At 42.0% G+C, this 18144-nt stretch overlaps 2 protein-coding genes across 4 annotated transcripts in view; both read right to left on the reverse strand.

Moving 5' to 3' along the window:
* Positions 1–4896, reverse strand: part of LOC126521639 (ecdysone 20-monooxygenase-like) — a 56971-nt gene extending 52075 nt beyond the window's left edge. The window contains exons 1-2 of one of the 3 annotated variants that reach the window (XM_055065769.2): positions 2997–4896; positions 2541–2724 (exon numbers count right to left, since the gene is read on the reverse strand). In XM_055065769.2, the coding sequence (XP_054921744.1) occupies positions 2541–2721 (181 nt within the window). In that variant the 5' untranslated portion in view covers positions 2722–2724; positions 2997–4896. Of the gene's footprint in view, positions 1–2540 lie in introns of all 3 variants that reach the window. The other 2 variants (XM_050170347.3, XM_055065770.2) reach the window with 2 other exon arrangements.
* Positions 4897–14312: 9416 nt separating this feature from the next.
* The window catches only part of Asap (ArfGAP domain of ASAP), a 156387-nt gene continuing 152555 nt past the window's right edge, over positions 14313–18144 (reverse strand). The window contains exon 28 of the mRNA XM_050170315.2: positions 14313–18097. Within this exon, the coding sequence (XP_050026272.1) occupies positions 17876–18097 (222 nt within the window). The 3' untranslated portion in view covers positions 14313–17875. The remainder of the gene's footprint in view (positions 18098–18144) is intronic.

An 18144-nucleotide genomic window follows, 5' to 3' on the forward strand; every position in this document is an offset into this window, starting at 1 on the left:
CACTTCGTTGTCTTCATTGTCGATGACCTTGTCCTTTTTTTCCACCATAACAATATGTATGGATTTATACAGAGTTCAACTGCAAGGCTAGAAACAGCAGTGCTTGACACAGCTTGAAACCTTGTATTTTGAGGAGAAATTCTGGATGGTCTTGCTAAAAATAAACTTGTGAGGAAGCCCGACTATGAGTGGATGCATTTGCCAATAACAGCGAATGGTGATTATGACTTGGATGTAAAACGAGCACTCAGGTTCTTTTCCTTTTGTCTCTGTAGAAGTGGAACTCTTGTTCTCCAGCCGACTTTAAGAATACCGTAAACTTAAAGGAGAAAAGACTAAGGTTAAGCAAGCAGCCACTTGAGATGTTCTTGACAATTTACTCAATGGTAGAGAATAAAACAGCATTTTGTTTTGGTGGCCAGAGCATGATAAACATTGTAATGCCAATAAAAAACAATCTATTTTGGTGCTCTGTGCACTATCCCAGAATGTGTCCAGATTTCTTGGTGATTTATGTCCAGATTTTAGATGTACTGGAACAATTCCACAACATCAACGCGAACTCGTGCCATTAGCAATGCTGCAAGATTGTGTGTCTAGCATCCTTCTAATCTGTCATCGGCATCATTCTTCCTGTCTCCCTGTGCAGAGCAGCAGGCTAGAGCACACTAGCTCAGGTTGGCTGCTGTATAGTGATGTTTCTGTCCAGTTTTTGCCAACTCTAGTCATGTCTGTGATGCACATGTTTCAAGATTATCAGCACCCCAATGTCTGCTCATTTTGGCTGCCAAGACCTTGCAAAGGAAATCTAAGCAAGAACCAGAACATGACAAAAAGGTGCGTGCAGGGAATTGCAGTTATTCCTTATTTGCACTGCATGTACCACTTGCTTAAAGGCCAGAAAACGGGTGTCGTTCTTTCTGCTTCCCATAAACTGCCAGAATTGTGCAATATCACTGAACCAGTGAAAAAAGAAAATAGGGATTGTAATGTTAAACATAGGAACTATTGGGTTGACTGTTGTAGGATAGTCATTTATGATATTCTTGTATCTTGTGGTTATATTGAGCAAACCAGCGGATGACTTGGTGACAGTAAATGGAAACAATAAATCAGTTAAGACATATAAAGTATTCTTTAAAGACTCTTTTTCATTCATTTTATGTAGGAAGTGGATTAACATGACAATATTAAGCTGGCAATATTAATTTTAAATTTTGTGCCATAATGTTAGTGCAACATCACAAATTTCAAGGTATTTTTTTTGCAGGCTCACTCATTAGCTAGAATACAATGTAGTCCATCTTTACTGAAAAAATTAACTAGGTTCGAGCAGATGCTGTCAACATCTGCGACACTACAACAAGCTAGTACAGGAACTACAAGGCAGCATTGCCACCAGTCTTGGTATTTGCATCCTTTCCAATTTTCTTCTTTTCTCATGACAAGAGTGCCTTCTCTTTTAAATTGCAGGAGTGTAATTTACAAATACTGTTGAAATAAGCTTTCTCTTTAGTGTCACCTGCAAGCGCATACACTGAAGGAAGAATTACACTGTACCATTATGACACCATGTTCAGAAACACAGAAATGAGTACACCAGGCTTATTAGAAGCTGCAGCAATAGTAAAGGGGAGAGGGGTGGGTTGAAAGTAAACAATATATTACTATGCCTGATAAGGCATACTTAGAATCTTCATGAGGTTGTGCACCCACCTTGATTGTCATTAGTTTCTTATAAACTGTTTAACAGACTCACAATTGATAGGTGGCAGTTACATGGGTTCTTGATTAGGGAATGATGTGTGTGGCTGTGCACATGTACATCTGTTGCTTTCGAGAACGATAATCAATTGGAAGTTGAATTGACTTCGTCCGCCTTCTTGTCTTTGTCTGTTGTTCCTTTTCTTGGTGTGTGTGTGTGTGCTGTGAAGTTAAAATAATGTACCACCAACTAGCCCAGTCTCATACCTTGGCTAAGATTACTTTGCTATTTGTGCTAATGCACCTTGAAGTCTCATGCAATATGGACGTTCATGGCAACAGCAGCAGTTTATTTATTTATTATACATACTTTCAAGGCCCGAAGGCACTACAGAAAGAAGTGGTAACAAAGCAAAAAAAAATTCTCATTTATATGAAGAAAATTGTTAAGCGATTGCACGGTAGATTGCTGTTCTGAATCAAGATGCGACTGGGATGTGAATGAAAAAGAAAAAAAGAAAGATTGCTCAATTGCAAGAATCTCGCAGCTTGAATATCTTCAGCACGTATGTGCATCCGTGGGGGAGAGGGGGCATGCAGTCTTCCCTCGTTTTTTTTTTTTTTTTTTTTTTGTTCCCGTACCTGTGATGAATGCGCTATTATTTTTCTGTCGTATAACAATGCTCCCCTCGGCTCCACCTCGTTGCGTATATCGTTCACGATATATCACTGAAGAAAGTATCGTAACGCATGCATCATGCTTAAACGAGCCTGCTAATGCAGCAGCAAGCTTCCACATTTGAAATGCGCATAGCACGCTTAGGCACGCTACCTACCCCATCTCGTGTATTGCCAGCTAGTTCCGATGAAAGGCAACGACGGCTTGGGCCCGGGAATCTGGTCGAAAGGTTTTGCATATGCAGGCACCGCTGTCTGGCGTTCCTTGGATGCGGCGGCGCCGAGCGACACGGACTCCGAGGCGACGCTCCGCGCTAGAGCTCGTGCGGCTTGCTTCATCTCCTTAGTGCACAGACCATGCGCGCAGCCAGGGGCGAATAGCTTGCGAATAGAGCTGCGCTCAGCGCGGCCGAACAACAAACGAGCGCGCACGCCCGTGGCGAGTTTGTTTCTCGCGCCCAACGCCCGACTAAAACCAATACGCGCCCTCGTCGGCGATGACAGCGCGGGTTAGGGAAGAAGCAGGCGAAAAAAAGAACGAAAGGAAAGAAGGGAGGCGCGAGAGAGCGTGCTGCCGAACGTGACGCGACTACGATAATGACGCGTCTGCTCACCTGCTGCCGAGCGCACTTCCTAGTAGTACTCACAACCGGCGGCTGCCCCTCGGCTGCTGCCGCCGGCGGGCGGGCGTTGTTCGCGGGCTTTTGTGTGCGCCCCTTATCGCCTATCGGTTGCTCGCCCGCGCTGTCATCGCCCACTCGCGCACACCGGCGCCGATGCGGCGGCCGTATCACTCGGGGCGCCGTATTCCTTCGCGCGTCGCAAGTAGCGTCGTCATCGCACTGCGAGAAGAGCGCGTGCGCTGCTGCGGGAGGGTCGGAAGCGAACGATGGTGCGCCGACCGAGGCACCATTTTCGCCCGCACTGGCCAGTGACCTCTAACCGGCGAGCTCAAGGCCGAGGGCAAAGGTCACTGAACAGAACCGCGCTTGATAGGCTTTCACTACGGCGTGGCGAAGTTCTTATTCTGGAAAGCGCTACTGCACTTTGGTTGTCGAGATGATGTGAAATGCTCGACTTGTGATGCCCGTGTATTGACTAGTGTGTCTTCATAGCGCGTGCGCCTCCATCCGCTTGCACAGCCAAGCGAAACTTTTCTGCTGCATTGAACCACTACGATCACAGAATACTGAAGCACCCTGCACATCCAAAGTGGTGCAAAGCAAGAGCATTACACGGACGGTGTTTCTGTGGCACTTGTTGGCTGCTTCCCAAAGCATGCATTTTGAAGTGGACCAGGGGAACCGGTATATAGCCGTTAGTCTGCTGCAAGACCTCGCAGAATGTATTGCAAGGCTATGTGCAGGTGCCCTCGTCCACATAGGAGGTCTGTTCTATTCAGAAAAGGTGCAGGCAGTGCCGGTTGTGGTGTTCTGGGCTGTACCCATTCACTGCAAGCTTCAAGGGTGCACTGCAGTGGCAACTTCCCTTGCACCCCATGCAATAGAGGACAGGGGTGAACCGCAGTACCTTGGGCAGTCGAGGGCCCATCTGCAGAAGGTTCAAAAGGAACCTGGTCGGATCGAGCAGACCTAATGCATGACAGTGAAAAGGTGTGGCACTCGCACGCCTCAAGGTTGCATGTGTTATAAGTGAGCATCATCAGGGAAGTTTGTCAGCTTGCACCAGCCATAATAAGGTCCTTATAACTGCAGAAATATATCACCTGACAAAAAGCTAGGGCAACAATACTTTAGAGGTTCCTTATCGGGGCTACTTATCTCACCTGACACCATTCAGTGTCATCAGAGATTAGCTTTTAAGAGGAAGCTTTACCTTGGGAGCTCCTATCCAAGCACATGACAGCAGAGAAATTGCATTGTTCACCATCCACTGAGAAAATTGTGATTAGGTTTGCTGCAATTAAATGACTGACTTAAGAGCAGATCATTGATGCCATCAAATTTTCTATTTGCAAAAATTGCCAAATATTGAATTTTCTTTTAATCAAGCACAGATTTTAAAGCCCTAACTCAGCGGCAAGCAACAGTATCATTTCTGTAAACGGCATCTATTTGGACCTCTAAAGTGAACAAAATTGGTATAATTTACATCACTATACGTGATACAAATAATTTGTGAACAGAACTTTTGCAACACTTGTGGAGATAATGGAATAACATCACGTATCCTGTTAGTTATTCCACTTCGTGACCTTTTCCTGTATATAGGTGGCAAATGTATTGTTTCACTGTGTATCTTGAATAAACTTCTTACTAATGCATCATATTTAGACAATCTAAGCCAATAAAATAAGAGAATTTCAATGCGTTTTTGATGCAGAGTAACAGGGTTGTGAATCTCATGCTTCCATTTGTTTTAAAAGCTTCCTGTGTTGTGCCAATTTTTTATAAAAAATATGTGAGGCTGTAATCAAGTCTGCAAATTTAGCTTCTTCTCTAAATGCAACAAATCTGAAATTTGTCTAGTGGTTACCTGATGAGATTATGCCTCTGCACATGCATTTGAATACAGAAATTGGAGTTGGTGCCAAGCCAAAGCCTGTAAGCCTTGTCTGCTAATGCACTAAGGTCTGTGCTATACAGTACAGAATACCAGTTCTGTTTCTGTCAAGTGCAAGCCTAAAATTTAGCACATGGAATGGCAGTGTTCTATGCTTCCAAGGTTGCTTGTGAGCTTGAGCACCTTGTGCTTTGTGGACGTGGTTGTAAGTCGTAAGGTTGACATTAGTTAGAAATGGCACTCTTTACTTCACTGCTGCTCCCAAGTGCTTTGAACATACTGGTTGGTTTGTAAAGCAAATCTTTCTCGGCCTACTTCTCCAGCTTTGCCATGGCTACTGTCTGCCGAGTCAGTATCTTGGTGGATATGTTTCTAGATATAGACACGAAGTTTACATGTGAGTGAAATGCTAGTCCTGGCGAGTGGGCTTACATATAACATGGGTGTCACACGGCGCACTTTTGGTCGTGATCAAGCCCGATCCGGATCGAATTTCTCTGTCATGATTGGCTCCTTTGCTAAAGCTGCACGAAGAAGCCAATCGCATTCGTGAATTTCAATCCGGTTTGGGCTTCATTGCGATCAAAAGTGGTCGTGCGACACCGGTATAACTCTTGCATGCTGACCGACGGGGTAGTGAGAGTAAGCACACCTCCCTTTTGCAAAACAAAAAGATTAATTTCTACACAAAACCTGAACAAATAATGTCAGCTCATAGGTATCTCTAAAGCACATAAACCTGTTAATGTAATGACATATTCAATGGATTCTTTGATTTACTTGATTTTAATTGATTTATCGATTCGATACATGCCTGCTCTCTGCTCATCCTCCAGTATAGCTATGTGCCACTGTGATATAAGAAGCCCAGAATCCCTAAATGTAGAGATATAATATCTGTGCCATATTTTTCTGTGCATGCGCCCGTCATCACCATTCTTCTCTCGACAAGCATCTTTTGTTGCCTTCAACCTCATGGCACTGCTGCAAAAACATCTCGCACTGCATCCAGCTGACTTGCGCTTTCATTTCATCATGGCTTGTGAATAATGCAGTGCACAAATATAATAATTGCATGAAAAGAATGTTCACTTTTGTGGTGGATAAACAAAAACATTGCATGAAGTTGCACGCTGCACAGGATAAAAATAAATGCACCATGCCACCATTAGTTGTACAGAATTTAATTAACTGCTTAGCTTCACATAGATTCCAGATCTGCTTTTGTGTGTGTGTGCGTGTATTCTCCGTCCCCGCGTGCAGAATTTTCAAAGCATCGTCTATGTCACATGATGTGATTCTGCCTCTCCGGGTGGATCACTTGAAGTTACCGATATTGTTACCTGATTTAGAAAGTTACACAAATAAAAATTCATGCAGAAACTCCTCTCTAGTTGTCTAAATATGCATAAGCATTGTGCCACTTGCTCATCTCCATGCAGCTTGGCGTCATTATCAATGTTATGGAATTTTATCCGACCAGTGTAAACCCTTATCAACCCTCATCGATCATTATCAACCTTATCAAACATTCGCTTATCATGTTCAATAGCAAACATGATAAGGCAAGTTTAATTAAGATATAGTTGACTATGGCACTCGAACTCACGACTATTTGTGTTAATTAAGGCACTCGAAACCTCAACCTTTGGTAGGAGTTGAACCCACGACCTTTGGTGTTAAGGCTAATTTAGTGAAGCTGTTGCAAAACCAATACATTTGCTGAGGGGGTTATGCAATGCTTTAATGATAGTTTGGATTCTTGTTTTGAGCTTGTTCTTTATTGAAACGTATGCTGTTCTGCGTGTTGTGTGGGTGATTCCAATGAATGTCTGCACTGTTTGCTTCACTTTGCTGAGCGCTTGCAGCCTCTGCCTTACTTCGGTATGAGCCATTCATTCTTACGTGACAGACAAATTTCTCGTTGGATATGCATAGACATGCTTACGAATTTAGAATGTGCTTGGAAGTTGGATGGCAATATAGACATATTCCTATGAGAAAAATCCTAAGATTAGCACCAGTTTCGAGATATCAGTTTTAAAAATGCACAGTTGAATAGTATCACATTGTCATTTGTGGGAAATGGCAGAACTCAGTTGCTTCATAATGATACACCAAAAAGGCAACCTTGAAGGTGCTAAACTGTGAGTAACTTACTGAAGTGGAAACAGTTTGAACAAGCTGCTTCTATTAGAGTAGCCCTGATGACAATGAACACTGGAAGCCACAGCAAGGATGCACACCTCTTCATTGTCTAGCTGCTTGCCAGTGTCTCAGAAGCCAGTGGCACCTGTGCATGGCGTTTTGCACCAGCTGGTGTGCTGCTGAGGTGTGAACAAGCACACAGTGCCTATAGGGATTGAAACAAGGCCCTATAGCTCATGGGATGTGTTGTCGGCTAGGCCAACAGGTGGACAACCATCCAGAATAGAAAGCAAAACAAAGAACTGATTTTTTATTCTCCTGAGCGCATGCCTCGAGGAGCCCAAGCATGGCGCCGGAGCGTGGCCAAGTAGAGCTGCAGCCGAGAAAGACGAAGGAGCCGCTATGTGGCTAATTAGGGACTAGACTTGGTGGAAACTGTTGCACAAGCCCACACATTTTGAAGGCTGATATCTTGAAACTGGTGTGAGCATTAAGATTCCTGCAAATGGAAATGACTTCAGCTTCAATTAATAAAATTGTGGGATTTAATGTCCCGAAATTGCACAGTGTGCGTATGATGGGCGCTGTAGTGGAGGACTCCGAATTAATTTTGGCCACCTTGGTTTCTTGGACGCGCGCCCAAAGCACAGTAAATGAGTGCTTTTGCATTTGGTCCCCATTGGAAGGAGGCTGCTGCGGCTGGGAATCAAACCTGCAACCTCTTGCATCGCCAAAGCCACTGAGTGCCATGGCAGGTAGCAGAGTTGAGCAGCATCAAAGATATGTGAAAGAAAAGAAATGTCATCTACTCGAACGTACACGAAGCTACAAAGGAAATTCCATATGGGCTTCCCAAAAAGAACACTTAGCTGTTGAGCAAAAATTTGTCCTGGTCTGAGATTTGAACCCAGGACCAACTCCTTTCTGATGCGGTCACTATACCATTCGAGCTAACTAGGAGGCCAGCAGATCGCAGCGCAAGGGCAACTTAATGTCAGAAATCAGTTCTGTGAAATCCCGCAAGGTGGAGGAAGAATTATGAAAGGGAAAAATTGACAACCACTTGAATGTAGCATGAAGCTACAAAGGAAATCCTTTGAGAAATCTGTATGGGTTTCCTTTGTAGCTTCATGCTACATTTGGGTAAATGTCAATTTTTCCATTTCATGATTCTTTCTCCACCTTCCGGGATTTCGCAGAACTGATTTGCCATATTGATTATACGTGTATCTTAGATACTCCCTTAAGATACTCCTTGGGCATCTTGTATCTTTATCATAATACATTTGGCAAAACATTTATCAGTATCTTTATTTTTGATACTTCATGCGAAGTATCGTGTGCAGTGAAATGTCGATATGATCTTCAAGGGAACCGGAAATATAAACACATCATCCGTAGATTGTATTATCCAAATAGAACTCAAGAAAGTATGAAAATAGGTGTACACTGTGACTAACCCAATAGCAAAGGTTCCTGTGGCGTGAAGTGATGCTGCTCTGCATAACATGTTTGGCGGAGGAGCATAACTCGATGCCATACAAACCGCGACCAATGCACTTTTACCCCACAACATTGAAATAGCTTGTCAGTTAGCACTGAACTTCTTTCTCTTCAATATCCGTAAAAAAATAAAACTGCCGTTTCCTCACTCAGCTGAGCGGCTCCGCACCACCAGTCGGTGCAGCCGTACTGCTGCAGCGGCGTTTTACTATGTGCGTCTTTTTTTCCAGTGTGGCTGGGGCTTAACATGTTGTTCATGAGTCGGTGGAATGTTGTTTAAGCTAGAACACTGGAGTATAAAGCAATAGTTCTATAAATACCAGCAAAAGCCCACTTCCGTAGTAGTATTATCCAATTACAGGTGAAATCGCAATCGCAATAAGTGTATGAAAATGCATTGCTCCTATGGGACATTAGCCGAGAAAACAAAATAAAGATATGCAATATCTTGAAAAAAGTATTACGCAGAATTGTATCAACCAGATTACACTGTATCTAAAGATGCAAGAGACACTTCTAACAAAATCCGCAAACACAGCCACAGAGGAAAGCAATTTACACAATTTAAAGTTTATTATAAGAGATGGGACTTCGATGCTAATATTTTAAAAATAACCAAGCACGATTGAAAAAATCTGATACTGTGCTGCATTAGTATTAGCCAATTAGTAAAATTGTACTATATAACTTTTTAATTTTATATTCATTAGGCAAAATCTTGCAACTGCAGAATGGAAGGCAAGAGAGTGCTCATAGTATACCCTTTTGCTGGAAACTTTGTGCTTAGAACCACTTTTGAGAAATACGTTCTCAGCCTGTGTTGTGAAATGCATTCCTGTACCAGCTAACAGTTCTACACACATTCTGCACAGCACAAAACAAATAATCTGCAACTGCAATGTGCATCTTTTCATATTTTGACAATATTGATTACACTTTACCATTGCTGGCACAGTCACTGATAAACGCCCCCAAAGTTGTTCTGTAATAGAATTCAAAGTTGCAAAAGCAGGCACTAAATGTCATTGGTCATTCCAGTTAAGAATGAGTATGCATCAATGTGCATGCAACGTCCAGGCACAAATGACACAATACTGTTTCTTTAATTTGGGGAACACCAGGCAACAGGTGCAGTTGCATAGTAAAATCGAGTGAATGCAACGAATGGTGAATCAAGTCAGGTAGGTGTGTGCCACTTCTGTAATGTCAAATAATGAGGTAGCTTGCCTAGGGACTTTTCTGCATCAGTCCTCGACAAAGGTAGAGAAACAAGATTTGTTCCTTTTCTATCATCTTTATTGGCGAGGTGATTGCTAGAGGTATTGCAATGACCCTGCAACCACTGAAACATGATGTTGTGTCCTTTCGTTATCAGGTAGTTGTACGTTTCTTGTATCTCTCACACAAGTTGTTCACAGGGCTCGCAACGAACGGCTGACAAAAGGCATTGTGGGGCCGTCGTCTAGTCGCAGACTATTGCCTACTGATTAGCTGGTTGTTGGTCAATATAGTCAGCGGCACTTTGGAGCGCAATAAGCTCCAAGCTCGTCAATGCTGTCTTGTGAGGAATGTTGTAGCTGATGCTGATTGTTCGTGAAGGAATAACCACAGCACCGGTGGAGTTTAGAGAACCCATAAATGGGTTCGAACAGCAATGCTCTGTGCTTTGAATTATCATGACTTCCTTCTTATTGGTGTCACTTTCTTGCTGTTCAATACAGTGCCCTAGCTACTTTCCACTTCATCACCCCTATCCACTATGTTCTGCCACCTCGGTCTAACACCCTTTCCTCTGCTGCTGTCGACACTCCCATAAACATTTTATTTACTGGCTAGTTCCATGACACATTTGCACATTTTCCCCTCTGTGATTTAACGTTCTCGAAGGTTCCCAACATTTTCCCATCTTTATCCAGAGCCCCCTCACAAGAATGTGAAAGACGAATTTGCTTCCAAATGCAGGCGACCGCCGAAATCTCCACACTGTTTGTGAGCATACTAGGTGGATATTTTCTACCGAAGACCTAAGCACGGCTAATGACAGTCAGCATGTTCTTTTAAATTGAACATTATCTGCTGTTACATGATTTACCGTTTCTTCATCTGGTAGTGCAAAGTAAAATCAAATGCATGCTTTGCAAGACCATTATCAGCAGCACGTACTGCTCCACGTCCAAATTTAAAATTCACTTATAATGATGCGCACTTTGAACATTAGTACAAGCTTGCTAAGCTGTTGTCATGATGATAATGAAGCTTTTGGCATCTCATTTGAGGTGGCATATCTTACCAAGTTCATTCTTATAACTTTCTGGTGTTTCTATGTCTTTAAGTACCTTGATACCTTATGGCACACTTGCTGTAGTTAAAAAAAAAAAAAAAAAACCACGGCGTATAGTTTACAGAAATTGTTATGTCCGTAGAACATGCATAATCTATTCAATGCAGAAAATGCAGATTATGCACTGAAGCATTTGCTGCGACATATTTACTTGCACTAACAAGACTAGCGGAAAAGAAAAAGTGGGACAGGACAGAGCGCTAGACTTCTACTGACAAGCTTTATTCAGAACAAACATGCAAGCTTTGCTCAAATAAATGCACAAACAGAAGCATAAACGAATGTGCCACGTAGAAGAAAAAGTGCACAACGAAGCCAATAGGCACCCACAGCAAGCCATTACAAAACATTCATCAGGTTCTTCTCAAGGTACAACACTTCTTTATCAATAAGTGCCAGTACTCACCTATGGGGCAGAAACCTGGAGGCTTACGAAAAGGGTTCTACTTAAATTGAGGACGATGCAATGAGCTTTGGAAAGAAGAATGATGGGTGTAACGTTAAGGGATAAGAAAAGAGCAGGTTGGGTGAGGGAACAAACGCAAGTTAATGACATCTTAGTTGAAATCAAGAAAAAGAAATGGGCATGGGCAGGACACGTAATGAGGAGGGAAGATAACCGATGGTTATTAAGAGAAGGATTCCAAGAAAAGGGAAGCATAGCAGGGGACGCTAGAAAGTTAGGTGGGCGGATGAGGGACAACATGGCCATAATCAGCACATGACTGGGGTAGTTGGAGAAGTATGGGAGAGGCATTTGCCCTGCAGTGGGCGTAGCCAGGCTGATGATGATAGTGATGCCAGTGACGGAGCGCTTATACATTCATCAGCAGCTTTTGAAATGCAATGCGCCTCAAATATTTCCCTATCTAACTGCCTGGCGAACCGCCTGAGCACTTGCATGTTATGAAAACACAAGGAGCATTTATATGTACATCTACGAAAGTGGTCAGCCAAGTGGCCAGCGCCTACCAGAGCGTTTACAGCATTCCGGTGCTCTCTAAGCCAGTCATTCAGGCACCCACCTGTTTGTCCAGTATAGCACTGCATTTATTTGAGCATACGTTGGTTTCTTGCTTGTTTTTTCTGAATAAAGCTTGTGAAGTCTAGCGCATTGTCCTGTTCCACCTTTTTTTTCCCTTAGACTTGTTAGCGCTAGTAACTATGTTACAATAAATGCATCAACAGCAACTGGCCCAACTTTCTGCGTTAACTTTCAGGATCAATGACGTAAATATACGGCGGTGCGAAAAAGTCTAAAATAGTCGATGCCGTATATTTACGGTGCCGTCTGTATGTATAAAAAGCGCGCCAATTTCCTTTTTCTTTCTTGGCATGTGCTGCCACTGTGGGAATACAGGTAATTTTTTTCTCACGCCTCCCTCTCTCGGTTTTCGTTACATAGTTTGTGTTAGAGCTAGTTTGCTCCGGCTCGTCTATACACTACCGCTCATGCATTGGTGCGCGCGCGGCGGGCGGGCAGCGGTTTGGGTTTAGTTTCGCGAGTGGTTTCGGATTCTTGCGCTTGCAAAACTGAAGGCTATCTCGTTACTAATTGCTCAAAGGGCGACCACCTGTTTCTCGCTCATTTAGTGCTCACAGGGGTGCACATAGGAGAGATGCCGCCATGCATGCTTTTCCTTTTCTTGGAGACTCGCGAAAACTAATTGCCTCTGGTTGGCGATAAGACAAAGATTAGCGGAAGTTTGTCACACCTTTTGCTTTTTTGACTGGCACAGGACCACACAGATTTCTTGAGTGCGTTCACCTACGCAGTTCGATAATGCTATGGACGTAAATATTAGTGCAAGAGCAGGAACATTTGACATTAGCGAAATCTTTTTGTGCGTGCATTTTCTAAGCCTTGAGCTATGTGTATAACAATGCATCAAATTTTAAATTCTTATAAGTTCATTTATTTTCTTTATTGTTGTTATACATGAATAAACAGTACATATGTACCAACACAAAATATGTTTTTCTCACTTTAAGGTTACCCTAGAAAAATTACGGTAAATTCTTTTTGAAATAGGTCCCTTAGAAGAATTGGAATCTGCAATAAAAAAAAAAAAAAAAATCGGCCCGGGGCGGTCGTATGTAGTGAAAAAAATCGACCCTGAAAGGGTACTTGTACGTGTTTGCAATTGTCTGGGACAATTGCGAACACATACAAACGAGCATGTAGCAAACTAACACACTGACCCACTTTATGATTGGACCATAAAGGTGTGCATCGTAGCGAGTGCAAAGGTGGCGGGACAAAAATAGATGATTGTGCAGCGTATCTGCGTTGGTCTAATGGAAGCCTGGCTGACCACATAGACTGTTGCAGAATAGTGACATAATATAGCATTGTAATGCATAGTTGGAGTGTATAAAGAAGAATATGTTAGTAGAGGAAATTTAAAAGGAACGAGGTCTGTGGGTGGGAGATAAGAAATTTGAAAGTAAAGGCCTGCAAACTGGCAGCAGTCCTGTAGGGGTGCTTTAATGAGGAAACTAATATTGTGAAGTATCTTAAGATACAAATGGCAATTATCGTATCAGATACATTCAGTTTGATGGTATTTTCCCATACGCATCTGAAATAATTATCAGCTCAGTATCTTGTATTTATACCGTGATGTACTTGCAAAGTATCTTTGCCTAGCCCCTCACAGGTAGCCTTCAGTTCCACAATTTCTACATTGTCCTGAAGCAAATATTTAGAAGTTATTAGTGAAATCTTGTCAATCAGTTAACTAAACATTGTGTTGATGTATGCTGTAATGTATATCTCCAAGTAGTTCAGCCAGAGTGTACCATGGGCAATTAAAAGACAAATAGAGCCAAAGAAATGAAACAAGTGCAGTACAGTTGTGACCCTCCCCCCCTCTTCCCTTCTTTTTTAGTTTATGCCCCTCAATTGCTAACTAGTCTACTATGGCAGCTGAGAAAGGTGACAACACAAATTTCAGCTCTTTTTCCAGATTTATTGTAAATTCACAATTACACAGCATAGCTCAAATGGCACGCTTACACTAACATTTATCAGGGGTAGAAATAAAAAGCAAGAGTGTCTCTGCGTGGCTTGTCATGTTTCAGGGACCAGATTCACGTGGCAAGCAGAATGACACAAACACAAGGCTGTGGGGCTTGATGCACCAGCTCCCTGAAGCAGCGGGATAACGCAGACATGAAGTGCCACACAGCTGCTGATGTTTCTTTGACAGAAGCGACATCAAACATGTCAGTGTACAAACGCCTTGCAGTGAAAAAGTGCAAACCTATAGGTGTGGTAAATGCTCTCACATGGGAGGAAACACAGGGTTTCTATATACAAGAGGTCCTCACAAATTCTGCATATATAAAATCGGTTTGGCAGTAGCATTGTATGATATATATATATATATATATATATATATATATATATATATATATATATATATATATATATATATATACACACACACTATATGTGTGTATGTGTGTGCATGCATGTATGTGAGAGACTGTGCAGGAAAGAGTAAAACATGCCACACACATCTTTATCTTTGTTCAGACTAGAATGTTTCATACTTGTACTTGCATCACAGTTTTTAACAAGTCATCACTTGCACTACAATTGGAGACAATGGTGTGTTATTCCTGTAGGAATTCAAAACATTGTACATACGAACTTGGTTAGTGGCCTGAAAGCTTAGTAGTGCTCATTCTTAACAACAAGAACTGAGCTAGTTTAAAACTAGTTTTTGGTTTGTTTGAAACAAGTAGCAAGGACACGACACATGCACCTAGCACGAAAAAGAAAAGGCAGCTGAATGATGTTACAATGCTTCCTACTGCAAAGCTCCAAGATCTGAAATTTGTATTCATGGCCCTGCCTTACGGCGTGACCAATGGCATTCAGACTACTAATAATACGAATTTCAGAGCTCACAGTTTGACATAGAGCTTACAATGAACTACACCCACTGTGTAGAAAGAAGTACATCAAACTATTACTACAGCTGTTTTTCCTTCTGCCTTTCTGCAACTTCTAAATGTTTTCTGAAGCAATAGGAGGATGAATAAAAGATATTTTCAACATGCTCAAACAGCACTGTTTGCATGCAACCCTCCGAAGTACAACTGCACAAGTGTCACTGTTTAGTTCGACAAATATGCTGGCTGTAAATAGTCGAGTAAAAGCTCACCGATAAAAGTGTGAGCCGATTGACAGTGCTAAGAAAATAGAAAAAAAAAAAGAGCAAGAATTCTTTTTAAGTTGTAAAGGAAGCACAGAGAGAATAAAAGCTAGAAAAAATGTAAGAATGACACTCTTGTAACCGACATTGACTTCTTTTGTTGAAAACCACAACTTTATGGGCCCAAGAAGCTGATGTAAAACAGGCCCTAAATTGGTCTTGCATGCTGATTTAAATTATATGCCAGCTGCCACAACCACTTAATTATAGCAACACATGCTGACTGTTAGCTAAAGGATGAATGCACTAAACTCTGTTGTAGAGAGTGGAACAATACTTTTATGTGCAAGTTTAGGAAGGCAGTGAAGGTGAAAAAAAAAAAGGGATCCAGGCACGAAAGTAGAATAAAGAACACACAAAATTGTCACATCTAGTTCTCTGGAAACACCCTGTACAGGTATCTGACTAACCATCATATCCTTGAGCAGTTTATATTTATAGTACCGCTATAATAAAATGTTCTTCTATGCTACTTTTTATCCCAGCACTATGTACATTATGCTTTGTTCTTTGTTAATATTCTTAAATGTTGTGTGCTGTTGGCACAGAAACATGCACTGTTTTATACAACATATGAGCAGAAGCTGTTTGTATAACATGGTGAGGTTGTGGCTAGCACTAGCCCAGTTTCATTATTACCATTACTGTATCAAAGACTACTGTGAGCACAACATATTTTTCCTACATAAGGAACTGAACTCCAAATGGCAGAGACTGTGAAAACTGCTTATTTATCAGAAGATACCTCCAGCTGCAGGATACAAAGTGTCCATGTAATTTTTTAAGACAAATGCGTCCTAGCAATTTCTGTTATAAAATTATTGAGGAAATTTTCATGATGGCAGAACACGCAATTTCAAAGTATGCACACTTTGAAACTGATGTTCTTCTTTTTAACCATTGGCATTGTTGCTATAGATGCTCTTAACATTGCACAAGCCAGATAGCAAATGTGTCGTGATTTCAAGACATATAACAACCTAAAAACATGTATCGAAAACATGTAACAGTTTAAAAAGACTGAAAATGGTTTTTTGTAATTACAAATGCAATATATAAGCCCAGTGAATTGTGCAATAAGAGTTGGTCATTTCACAAAATCTCCATCAACTGTGACAGATAACAGGAAAGCCTGCAGAAGGGCAAAGAAAAGCCATTTCATAACTTACTACTTTGGATCACATGTTCAGCCGCAGGGAGTTTGTATGTGTAATGACAAATACTACACAGTGCACATGGAAGACACTAAATAGTAAAGTCGGCATATTTGTTTTGGCTTTTCACGAAAGAGGCAAAGATGCCACTTGCAGTTCAAGCTAAATCGAAACACACCTTACAACATACAGCCGGTAGCAAAAGTTTGCAGAAAAAGCCAGTGTTTTACAAACAACCCCCATGCCTTTTTATAGATGTAACAGCTGCTGTTGAGAAGAGAGCTTGTGGACAGAAGTGTATTTCTTGGTGCTTACAGGGATGTCTGCACTTCCACACTGCCTGACTGTTCTGTATTTTTGCTGTTGCACGAATCATGTTGTGGCAGATGGCACAATGTGTTTCTGACTTGGCAGCAACACTACAGCTGGAAGAGGCAAGGAGCTTATATGCTGCTGGGTTGATACTGATACTGCAACGAGCTTCAGAAACACACTGTACTGGCTGCTGAAGTGAAGGTTTCACTGTAACAATACAAAAACAGCCAAGTTGTGGGAAAGAATCGACATGCTTGTTAGCACAAAAGAAAGCACTTCCATAAAAGCTCAGCTTTTGACAGCAGAAGGCGCAGAGGTGCAAGCACTTGCAGGGTCCTCAACCTTGTGCCGTAATGGACTGTGCAGTGTGTGTGCTTTGCCACACTCCGTAGCAGCTGTGCCTATGGCATGGGCAGAGGCCAACTCCTTGTTTCTTGTGTGACCCCAACTTACACCACTGAATGGACTAACTGAGTGAAAGCAAAGCACTGTTAATTCTTTTTACCTGTCTCGACACGATGGCATGTAAAGGCAACTTATGTGCCTCTCACATCTTCTGGGCTGCATTAACAGAGGAAATCGAAAAGGTTGCAGAAAGTCATAAAGATATTCACAGATGTGAAGCAATTAATTCTGTACAAAGCAAATGCTTGAAATTTCTTGTACTAAAGTTGGCAACACAGCTTAAGAAGGCAGTCAAAGAAAGTGTCCATCACAAGAACAAACCTCCGAACTGAAATGGCCACACTTGGAAGTTTTAAGACCATGAGTCAACTTCAAGTTTAGAAAAGATACAGCTTACATAAGTATTGGTGTGTTTATAATGTGAAAACTCTTTCACAATTACAAAAGTGGCAGAAACAAGGGTGTGCCTTTGGGATAAGATCCAGTTCATTCATTTATGTAGAATTTGTTTTCCACAGTCATTTCAGATCAAATTACTCTTTTTCTCTGTCATCGAGGCATGGACCCAGCATGTTTTATTTTTGTCTGGCAGATTTGAATTTACAAAACCTGGCTATGATCTGAATGCTCACTTGAAGGTTCGCCTAGTTCCTCCAAAAACAATTAGTGGAATCTTCCAAACATTTCAACAAACCTGCTGAAAGTGAAAATGCATGAAATAAGACAAAAGTGAATCAAAGCTTTTACCAGCTCATCTCTAGACTGGATAATTGAAGTTACTAAAGACTATATGCAAGCACAGTTAGCCAGTGCTCCGAAGACCACGACAAAGAAGCAACAGTGCTAATCTCACTTGAGAGGCATGTGTATGCCTTTCACTAATCTGACAGCATATGAACAAAACTGGTTGGGAAAACTCCCCTGCGCTGCGGTTCCCCCTCAATCATTCCTTCCATCCATTGGTCATCCTCTGTGATCTCGCTGATGATGACAATGATTTCACCTTCACTGAATGACAGCTCGTCTTGCTGGTCGGCACAGCAGTCGTAGAGCGCACGACACCGGCGTCTTGCTTTTGTGGCGATGCGTTCACTGGGGCACTGCATTGCAAATGAGCAAGAGGCCTACTAAAAGCTATGCAAGTGAA

The sequence above is a fragment of the Dermacentor andersoni genome, chromosome 6 (genome assembly GCF_023375885.2).
Source record: "Dermacentor andersoni chromosome 6, qqDerAnde1_hic_scaffold, whole genome shotgun sequence".
Lineage (NCBI taxonomy): Eukaryota > Metazoa > Arthropoda > Arachnida > Ixodida > Ixodidae > Dermacentor > Dermacentor andersoni.